Raw genomic sequence first — 10,864 nt, 5'->3', positions numbered from 1 at the left:
CCATGCTCTGCAAAAGACATTTCCTAAGTGTGCACCAGGCTCTGAGTTCTGATCCCCACTAAGGCCAAAGACACTCCCTCCCTCTATTACAAAGACTTATGTCAAACTATGTTAATATTTTAAGTGAAATTGCAGTTAAAATACTTTATCATAATGATTTAGAACACGAATAGCAGAAAACAAATATACAGGTTTTAGAAGGAATAGAAACTAAGCAAATCCTGTTAAGACAAATCCCAACGCCCCATGGCGCGAGGTCTCTGCAGGGGGCAGCAGAGAGGCCGCGCGGCGCCGGGCAGTGCCCGCCTGGCTGGGGCAGCTGCTCCCGGGGCGAGTTGGAGGGGCGGAGGCGGGAGGAAGAGGCGGAGAGGCGGCTGCACAGATAAGCTTCTGCAGGCTCCGCTCTCCACCCTCCGGACTGGAGGTGGGGTAGCAGCCCGATTAAAGAAACAGGCTGGAAGGAAGGAAGGAAGGAGTGAGGGAGGGACGGGAACAGGAGGAGGAGCAGCGAGCTGGGCTGCAGCGGCGCGGGAGGAGGAGCGGCCCCGGCGAGGCCACGTTTTGTTTTTGTTATTTTCCAGCAGAATAGTTCTCGCAGGCTCTTCCCGGGGACCGTGCGCGCCGCAGCCCGGCGGCCCGACCTTCCAGGTGACAGCCGGTCACCCTGCTAGGAGTCAGCTCCGCCCCGCGTGCCTCCCGCCCACTGCCCGCTCCCCGCCCAGGCTCGCAGCGCCTGCCCGGGCGATCGCGGCGGCCGCAGCGGGCAGCGGGCTGGAGGGCGGCGGGGAGGGGATCGGGGCCCGAGGCAGGGGCATGCCGCTTTAGCCCGCGCTCGCCCGGGTGCCTGCAGCCCCAGCTCCGCGCCGCGCCCCGGCAGGCAAGTGCCGCATGGGGCAGGGCCGCTGAAGCGCGGAGTTCGGGGCGCCCCTGGGCACAGTTTGGGCCGCGGCTCCAGGAGCGAGAGTGGGGGGCGCGGTGCGCCTGGCCGCCTCCCATCCCGGGGCCCTCGCCGGGCGCGAGTTATGGAGCCGCCCAGCTGCATTCAGGATGAGCCTTTCGCGCACCCGCTGGAGCCCGAGCCGGGGTCCCCAGTGCAGCCCGGGCCGGGGAAGCCGGGCGACAAGCGGTTCCGGCTGTGGTACGTGGGAGGGTCGTGCCTGGACCGCAGGGCCACGCTGCCCATGCTGCCCTGGCTCATGGCCGAGATCCGCCGGCGCAGCCAGAAGCCCGAGGCGGGCGGCTGCGGGGCGCCCGCGGCCCGCGAGGTCCTGCTGGTGCTCAGCGCGCCCTTGCTGCGCTGCGTCCCCGCGCCCGGCTCCGGCTCCGGGGCTGCGGGGGGCGCCGGCCCCGCGGCCGCGCAGCCCAACCCCGCCGTGTTCATCTTCGAGCACAAGGCGCACCACATCTCGCGCTTCATCCACAACAGCCACGACCTCACCTATTTCGCCTACCTGATCAAGGCGCAGCCCGACGACCCCGAGTCGCAGATGGCCTGCCACGTTTTCCGTGCCACAGACCCCAACCAGGCAAGTCCGGGGTCGGGGTGGGAGGTGGGAGATCCGAGCCCAAGGCGCCGGGACCCCACTTTTAAAGATGCACGGTGGCGGGGCTGCTGGCACGCGCTCCACGTGGCCCCCGAGCGCTCGCTCGCCCCTCTCTCCCGGGACATGGGAGTGGAGAGAAGGCGGTCCCGGCAGGGCAGGTGGCCCGAGGTTGCTGGGGAAGAGGATGGAGGCGGGGAACCGTCCCCGCATCCCGGAGGTGCTGGCGCATCTGAGGGGGACCCCTGGAGAAGCGGGAACCCGGAGGAGCCCCGCGGTGTGGCTGGAGCTGGCTCTGGCTGGTGTTTGCGCGTGTGCACGTGTGCGTGTAATTGGGGACTGTGGAGAGGGTTGGGTTCCTAGAGGCCCCAGTTGTCAGTCTGGTCTGGTCCTGCACCTTAACCCATTTGACCGGTAGTGTCATCGGTACCCAAGCACCTGCAGGTGTCCGGAGACGGTTTGATTTCAGAGCCAGGCTTACGGGAAAGTTACTAGACTGTCACTCTGTCAACCTAGTAGCCTGTTTTTGGATGTCAGGCGGGAAGAAAACTTTATTTCCAGTTGTTTTACACACCCAGTGGAGACAAAAATCAATACAAACTTGGGTGACTTACAAATCAGTGTTGTAGTAGAGGTTTCAAGTGCCATTTTAGAAACTGTTTTGTTTTTTTTTTTTGGCCATTTTTGTTATTAACTTTCCCCCCATAGTTTACTAAACTGAAGTGTTCTGTTATTAAACTGAACTTTTTACTTCCTTAAAAACAGGTACAGCCCTTATCTAACAGGGACAGGAAAAACTTTGCCACAGTGATTGTGCCTTTGAAAACAGCCTTGAAAAAAAAAGTGTAGTTATTTTTTTTAAACAATATTAAAAGTCCCCGAAGTCCTGTTGTAAAATGATTATTTGATGTTGGCAAAGTATTTTAGGTTCATTAGGAAAATAGGGTTGTGTAAATATAAATAAATAAAGTCTCATGTTGAACCATGTGGTGTTCTTTTTGCTAGTTGAGAAATTAATAATAGATGAGAAAAACATCCTATATATAAAGCTTTAATTTTTGTGTGTGGTACTAGTGATTGAGCCCAAGGGAATTCTACCTTCAAGCCACACCCCCCAGCCCTATTTTTTTTTTTTTAATTCCTTATTTTGAAACTGGGTCTCACTAATTGCAGAGGCCTCACTAAATAGCTGAGGCTGGCTGCTAGCCTGAGATCCTCCTGTCTTGGTCTCCCAAGTACTGGTATTACAAGTGTGTGCCCCCACGCCTGGCTTAAGCTTTAATTTATTTTATAGTTGTAGTGTCTTTAATTAAAAAACTTTCTGTGAAAAAGGTCTATAATACTTACTTAAAGGCCCATAGTAGAACTGAAAAAATAAAAGTGCATCTACCGATTTTGTTAGTTATTTTCTAAAATTTTGGAATACTCCCTGTGTGAAGAGAGCAATTAAAAGTTACAACCATGGTTACCTTTACGGCAGGATACCTCACTACACATTCTCCCCAAATCCCAACCATGATTCAGTGAATTTCATCTTATGCTCATTTGTTCAAAACTTATTTTTAGCTTTTGCATATGATGAAATTGGAAAGTGTCTGAAAGTTACCACCATCTTTATTGTATAAAAATATGTTCTTGCCATAAGGAGGAAAACATTGCATTTCTTTCCAGGACTCTTAAGAGAGATTTCCTGGTTCTTGGTGGATTATGCCACCTTGAATTCTCTACAGTGGCTGTTGAGTCCTTCCTGGACTTAGCAGCCAATGCAAAACATTCTCTTTTATTCCTCCGTTAACTGTGGAAGTATTAGAGGTGAAATGTGCTATTACTTTATAAAGAACCTGGTTAGGCTCATTTCCCCCCTTTAAGTCCAGTGGTAGCAGTGGAAGCCATATGACTTTCTCATAAAAGGAAAAAAAGACACTTCCCTGTTTATTGTTATTTCTCAATAAGAGTATATGTAAATCCTTTATCTGAAGGTATGGATTCTTATTTACTTGGACCCTAGAGAATCCCTGGCAGAGAATGGTTAATTTGGAGGCCAGATGTGGTCCCCTTGGGGATTATACCCAGCCCTTAATGGAGGTTACAAACTCCAGGGGCTGGGACTAGGGCTGAGGCCAGGCCTTGGTGGCCTGCAGGAGGGAATCTTCCTCCAGGTGCTTCTTCTCTCCACTGAGAGGAGTGAATTCAGAGCAGCTCAGTGTTGCCTGACCTTCCCATTTCTCAAGGGAGCGAAGAAATCAGAATTTTCATGTGTGGCTGAAGTTTTAAAGTATTGGCAAATAATCTTGAACATTAAAGAATCCCTTCTGAGCAAAACAATACACACATGAGGATTGGCTTTGGAGATCTTTGGCCGCCACTCTTGACCTTTGGTATAAATATTTGTCGAGTGGATGAGTGCAATATCAACACTGTGTGCTGTTGGCCACATTTCCTTTTGGGCATGTGAGTCCCCTCCACGTGGTTCCCATGAAGGAGGGAGAGTTGGGACCACTGTTTTTGGAGAATTTACAAGTAACACCCCCAAAGCGGTGGTTCTGCGGTCAGACACATTTTCATCACCCAGTAGTGTGCCTTATACTGGAGCAGGCTCTGGAGGGGTCCGGGCGCCCTTGAAATCAGAAGGAAGAAGACCTGCTGTTCGCTTTGTCCTGAGTCCTGCATTTGAAGTGGAGAATTATTTACTTGGACTTGAGATCATTGTTAAGAGTCTCCTGTTTTCTGTGTGCATGGAACAAAGTATGGAAAGTGACGTAGAGCCGTGAGCCTGCAAACATCTCCCAGCGAGCTTGCCCCTGGTTTTCCTCTCATGCTGGTCTCTTCTGCAATGGTCTCCTCTGTAGGGTGATGGTAAACTTTATTGATCTGGGGCATTTTTTTTTTTATCACGACAGGGGATATCACCACTGACGCAAGTATAAGAAAGTAAACCCGGACCCTCAGGACAAACTGGAACAATGTGCGCCATAGCTAAGTGGCACAGTTTGTTTTCATGCTGAGCCTCTGTGTTGGGAGATAGTGTTTTCTAATAGAAAAGGATACTGTTTTGCAGAATATCTACTCAGATATCTTTTTTTGAGCGTGGATCTCTATGTGGCCTCAGAGCTGAGAGTGCCATGCCAATAGCTTGGGTCTCTTGTGGGGAGTTGCCATGGTGATGTGCCCTCTGGCTCCACACCTCTCTGGTGGGGCAGAGCCAGTTTAAGGATGTGTGTTAGGAGAAGCCCTCAGTCAGAAGGGCATCCTGCACGGGGGCAAAGAAGTGGGGTCAAGTATGTGCAACACATATTGGTTCCTATTTACTCAGGCTTATGCAGTCTTATACAGGAGGAATGTTGAGGTGCGCACACTGCAGCCTAACTTGGATATTTGAACTAGAAAAGGACCTAAGTATGCATACACTTTCAAATCCCACTGGCATAAATCGAGTTGTTGACTTAAAACTAGTTGAGGAACCAAAAAACATCTGATTTCTTAACCATCTAGGGTAGGAACTAATAGCCTACACATACTTAATGTTTATCTACTTTCAGAAACAGACTGTAAGCCAGGCGGGGTGGCGCACGCTTGTAATCCCAGCATTCGGGAGGCTGAGACAGGAGAACTGCAGTTCGCGGACAGCTTCAGCTACTTAGCGAGGCCCTTCTCAACTCAATGAGACTCTGTTTCAAAAATAAAAAGACTAAAAATAGGGCTGGGGGTGTAGCTTGGAGGTAGAATGCCCCTGGGTTCCATCCTCAGTACCATAAAAAAAGAAAGAGAGAGAGAGAGAGAGAGAGAGAGAGAGAGAGAGAGAGAGAGAGAGAGAGAGAAAGGGAGAGAGACTGTATGGTATTACATCAATTTCCCTATTAAAAAAGTTATTTTAGCTGGATAAGGTAGTACGTGCCTATAATCCCAATATTTGGAAGGCTGAGATAGGAGACCAGACTCAGCAATATAATGAGGTCCTCAGTCACTTAATGAGACCCTGTTTCAAAATGAAAAATAAAATAGGGCTGGGGGAGTAGCTCAGAAGTAGAAAGCTCAGTACCACAAAAACAAACAGAAAACCAACCAACCAAGCAAACAAAACAAAACAAAAAATATGTTATGCATATGTTATAATAAAAATAAAGCAGCTGTTGTTTATAAGGATTAAATATTAAAGTTGTCAATTAGCATTTGCACATGACTAACAGCATGATTTTATTTCATAATTATAGAATAAATCATTTAAAAGACAAATCATGGTAGATATAGTTCTCATTGGTTGTGTTTTTATACATAGTTCTTGAAGCTTGCAAGAATGACTATAAAGAGATTTTATAAATTGTGTTCTTAAAACTAAAGTAATGAATTTAGCACCAGTTCATTCTCTGAATATGTAGGTTTTTTTTTTTTTTTTTTTTTTTTTTTTTTTTTTGCAGTACTGGGGATGGAACCTAGGGGCATTCTACCACTGAGCTACACTCGCAGCCCTACTTTTTATTCTTTATTTTGAAACCAGGTCTTACTGAGTTGCAAAGGGCCTCACTCAGTAGCTGAGGCTATCCATGAGCTGCGATCCTCCTGTCTCAGCCTCCCAAATGCTGGGATTATAAGTGTGTGCAACTGTGCCCAGCTGAATCTATAGTTTTATTGTTCCTCTTAAAGTATTTATTGTCTAGCCAGGTGTGGTGGTGCACGTTTGTAATCCCCACGCTTGGGAGGCAGAGACAGGAGGATCGAGGAGGTTTGAAGCCAGCCACGTGCACTGGCTTAAGAGACCCTGTATAAGAAATAGGTCTGAGAGTGTAGCCTGGAGGTAGAAGCGTTTCCAGGAACCCCAGTACCACCAAAAAAAAAAAAAAAAAAAAAAAAAAGTATTTATTGTCTAGCCTTTATTCAAGTAGCATGATTTTTTTTCTTTTTCTTCTTCTTCTTCTTTTTTTTTTTTTTTTTTGGTGGTACTGGGAATGGAACCCAGGGGCCTTCTACCTCCGGGCTACACTCCCAGACCTATTTTATATTTTATTTGGAAAAAGAGTCTCTTAAACCGACTGAGGCTGGCTTCGAATCTGCGCGACCCTCCTGTCTCAGCCTCCCAAGCGCTGGGATTACAAGCGTCTGCCACCACGCCCGGCTATGTAGCAAGATTTCAAAATCATTTTTTCAATGTATTTAACAAGATCATTTCATAATTCTTCAGTGGCTTTGGGACTATACCAGTCAGAAGACCAGAGAAATAGAAATCCTGAAGTTTTTATCTCTTTTCTTCTCTCTGCTTTCTGATGGCAGATCTGTTTCTTTTCTTGTTAGCTATAATCATTTTTGTTGTTGTTGTTGTTGTTGTTGTTGTTGTTGTTGTTGTTGTTGTTATTGTTCTCTGTTCCCTTGATCCTGAGTGGAGGTTAATTTGCATTGACCCCATGAGAAAATCTTGAGTCCGGTTTTTTGGGTAAAGGTAATAACCTGAGGGTGCAGCTTCGCGGCTGCAGAGGCGCTCCTTACCATGATAGGAGTGGAAGATTGACTATAATGGACCCTCATAGACCAGAAGTTCTCAAACTTGAGCCTGTGACACATCACCTGGAGGGCTTGTTAAACCGTGGATCCCTTCCTTCAATTCTGCTCTTCCTGGCGATGCTTAGACCACCGGCCTAGGGAATATAGTTTCAGAACCATTGCCCTAAATGAGCGAGTTCATTTGGTTGGTGATAGCACTGCTTCTGTTCTCTTGGTTATTTTTGTACTCATTCTCAGACCTGAAAGTTTAAGGTATGAGGAGGAATGAGATCAAACTTTAGAATTTGGGGGAAGCCCTTGTTTAGTGGCTTCTTCCCTAGATGGGGATGATTTTACTAGCATTATGAGACCATGCATGTATTGAATAAAAGATATGCCTTTCAGCCACAAATGTTAAGTTTTGTAGATGGACTGAGTCATTCGTTTTGTGGGGGCACAGATCCTAATGTCAAATTATGATAGTTTCTGCAAAATGAATGCTTTATTTGCATCCTAAGTAAAAACTGTGTTCAGTACAACATACTTCATTCAAATGCCGTTTTCCTAGTGTGGAATGAGCAAATTAATTGCTTGGTGAGGAAACTGATGATCTCAGTGAACTTTTAAGATTATTCAGTATATTATTTGTGTCATAGACAAAAGTACAAGTCAGAAAACTATTAGTATGTTTGATATACTGGCTATTAAGGAAATTGGGCAAAAATAATAGAGTTGGGAAATTTGGTGAGTCAGATGATGGCCAGCCTAAATAAGTGTTGGAAACAATTCTATTTACTTCTTTTTTCTTTTTTTGATTTCTGAGGGGTGTGTGTGTGTGTGTGTGTGTGTGTGTGTGTGTGTTATTGGGGATTGAATCCAAGTGCATTCCACCTCAGAGCTACACTTCCAGCACTATTTTATTTTTTTATTTTGAAACAGGGTCTCACTAAGTTGCTGATAGCCTCCCTGAGTGGATAAGACTGACCTCAAATCTGCAATGCCCCAGAGTACTGGGATTACAGGAGTAATCTTTGCACTTGACAAAGCTATCTACCAGCCTGGTATGGTGGTGCGCACCTGTAATCCCAGTACCTGAGCGGCTGAGACAGAAAAATGGCAGGTTCGAGGACAACTTCAGCAAATAGTGAGACTTTTATCTACCTGGCAAGATCCTGTTTTAAAATAAAAATAAAAAGCCGGGTGTGGTGGCGCACGCTTGTAATCCCCGCGCTTGGGAGGCGAGACAGGAGGATCGCGGAGGTTCGAAGCCAGCCTCAGCTACTTAGTGAGACTCTCAGTAACTTAGTGAGACCCTGTTTCCAAATAAAATGTAAAATAGGTCTGGGAGTATAGCCCGGAGGTAGAAAGCCTCTGGGTTCCACCCCTAGTACGACCAAAAAAAAAAAAAAAAAAAAAAAATAAAATAAAATAAAATAAAATAGGGTTGGAAGATAGCAATGTCCCTGGATTCCAGACCTATTATATGGACCTATTTTAAACTTTATTTGGAAACAGGGTCTCACTAAGTTGCCAAGAGCCTCATTAAGTAGCTGAGGTTGGCTTCGAACCTGAGCAATCCTCCTATGTCAGCCTCAGAAGAGCTGGGATTACAAGTGTGTGCCACCACGCCTGGCCTTAATTTATCTTTAAAAGATCTAAATAGTGCACAAGCTCTGGATCTAAATTTTCAGATGTTATTTAATATGTTTTTTTTTTGGTACCCGTGATTAGATGGCAGAAAGACAAAACCTGAGATTAAAATTTTGGTTGTTTAATTTCTTGAGTTGATGATCTTAAGTTTGTATAGCCCCACTATAAGGATATAAAAGTTATTATTGTTTTCAAAGTTGCTGATCTCTCCCTAGTTTCATTTCTTGCAAGATGTTGGGGTTGGAAAGAGGATCTCCAAGTAATGGAATCTTTCTGGCTAAAAATAGAAACCTAAATTTACTGTTCTAGTTCTTTATTTTGTGGATGCCCTTGACCAGTTGAATAGTCTTCACTTTTAAGTTTTGTGAATTTTCACATGAAGTTCTAAAATTCTTGAAGTTAGAACCATGAAACATGTCACTGTCCATCTTAGACGATCTGTGAGCAGCCAGACTACTCAGTGAATGCCAGATTCTAGTCAAGTGTGGTGCTTTGGATTGAGCACATCTAGTCTTTTGTATCTCAAAATCATGTCTTATATATATCAAATTGGACCTTCATGTACATTTTTAGAAATGGATTGTGAAATCTGGACAAAAACAAATGCCAGCCACACCTGTCTTAGTTATTTTTTTCAATACCGCATGTCTCATTGGATTTCTTTCTGCTTAATGAAAGCTTGTTGTTGTTGTTGTTGTTGTTGTTGTTGTTGTTGTTCTTCTTCTTCTTCTTCTTCTTCTTCTTCTTCTTCTTCTTCTTCTCCTCCTCCTCCTCTTCCTCCTCCTTTTTCTTCTTTTTTTTTCTTTCTTCTTCTTGGTATTGGGGATTGAAACTAGGGACATTCTATCTCTGAGCTGCACCACCAGCTCTATTTTATTATTATTATTATTATTATTATTATTATTATTATTATTTTGAAATAAGCTCCCACTTAATTGCCAAGACTGGCCACCAACCTGCAATCCTCCTGTCTCATGCTTCCAAATACTGGCATGAGCCACCATACTGGTTATGGAAGTATCTTACATCTGAGAGTATTTTGGTGTCTGGTTCTTAGGCTTTCCTGTTAATTCCTTCAAAGGGTGTTAACCATTTGCATATAAGTTTTATTTTTGTTTTCATACAGGATTTTGCAAAGCCCTGTTGCCCTAAACATAGTAGTATGATGCATAGGGCATGACCATAGAAAGATGCCTCTATATCCATTTATAATTCTTTTCTCTAATTCAAGGCAGGTCCAGTAGGCAGATCTAGATCTACTCTCTAATGACAATATTAAAACAATATGAAAAGTATGGTAGTATATTTTGTGGTCTACCATTTATGTTTTAACCTCCACCATAAATCCTAATCATTCTAGTGTACAAATTATTTTATTAAAACAATAATGGCATTTGTTAAATTTGTTATCTGTTCAGGTAATAAAGTATATTATTATTTACAATAATAGACTATCAACTAATAGTTTATATGCCATTAAGAATATGGAAGTTAATTGACATATAACCTTTCTATTAGAAGTTGGTTTGAAGCTATATATTTGAAATTATACTGTTCATTTTAATAAGTAGAGTCTGAACATGACATAATTAAACTTAATACTTGAGAAAGTAGAAGAGTTCTTTGAAATAATCTATAAAAACAATATTTAATTTCTCAAGTATTCTCAACTAAGTCCAATTTAGAGTTTAACAAAGATTGTTACCTGTCTTTTGCTTGATAGACCATAATTATCCAACATTTTCTTATTTTATCTTTGGGAACCATACCCTAAACTTCTAGAAACCAGATCAATTATATTAATAATAGATGCATAATAATAATCCTAGCTAATCACTTTTTTTTTTTTGGTACTGAGGATGGAACCTAGGGGCATATACCTCCGAGCTCCACCCTTAGCCCTATTTTTCAATTCTTTATTTTGAAACTGAGTCTCACTAAGTTGCAGAGGGCCTAAGTAGCTGAGGCTGTTCCTGAACCAGGATCTTCTTGTCTCAACTTCTCAAGTATTGAGGATGACAAGTGTGCGCCGCCACACTCGGCTAGCTAATCACTTTATATATATATTTTCTAGACAAGAAATTCTCACCATTAGCCTGGAGGATTTGTTGCAGTACTGATGGGTAAGCACTTGCCCCCCACAGTTTCTGATTCAGCGAATCTGGGTGAGGTCCAGAGTTTACATATCTAACAAGATCCCG

The 10,864-nt window shown here is 44.2% G+C and overlaps 1 protein-coding gene across 7 annotated transcripts in view; it reads left to right on the top strand.

Moving 5' to 3' along the window:
• Positions 1–1,022: 1,022 nt before the first annotated feature.
• TBC1D4 (TBC1 domain family member 4) overlaps positions 1,023–10,864 on the top strand; it is a gene marked incomplete at both ends in the record, with an annotated part of 205,081 nt that continues 195,239 nt past the window's right edge. For all 7 annotated transcript variants that reach the window (XM_080690091.1, XM_080690090.1, XM_080690089.1 and 4 more), the window contains one exon: positions 1,023–1,526. In XM_080690091.1, coding sequence (XP_080546217.1) covers positions 1,023–1,526 — 504 coding nt within the window. The remainder of the gene's footprint in view (positions 1,527–10,864) is intronic.

Source organism: Muscardinus avellanarius (assembly GCF_963383645.1).
Source record: "Muscardinus avellanarius genome assembly, chromosome: 2".
Classification (NCBI taxonomy): domain Eukaryota; kingdom Metazoa; phylum Chordata; class Mammalia; order Rodentia; family Gliridae; genus Muscardinus; species Muscardinus avellanarius.
This window is presented reverse-complemented; position numbering and strand designations above follow the sequence as displayed.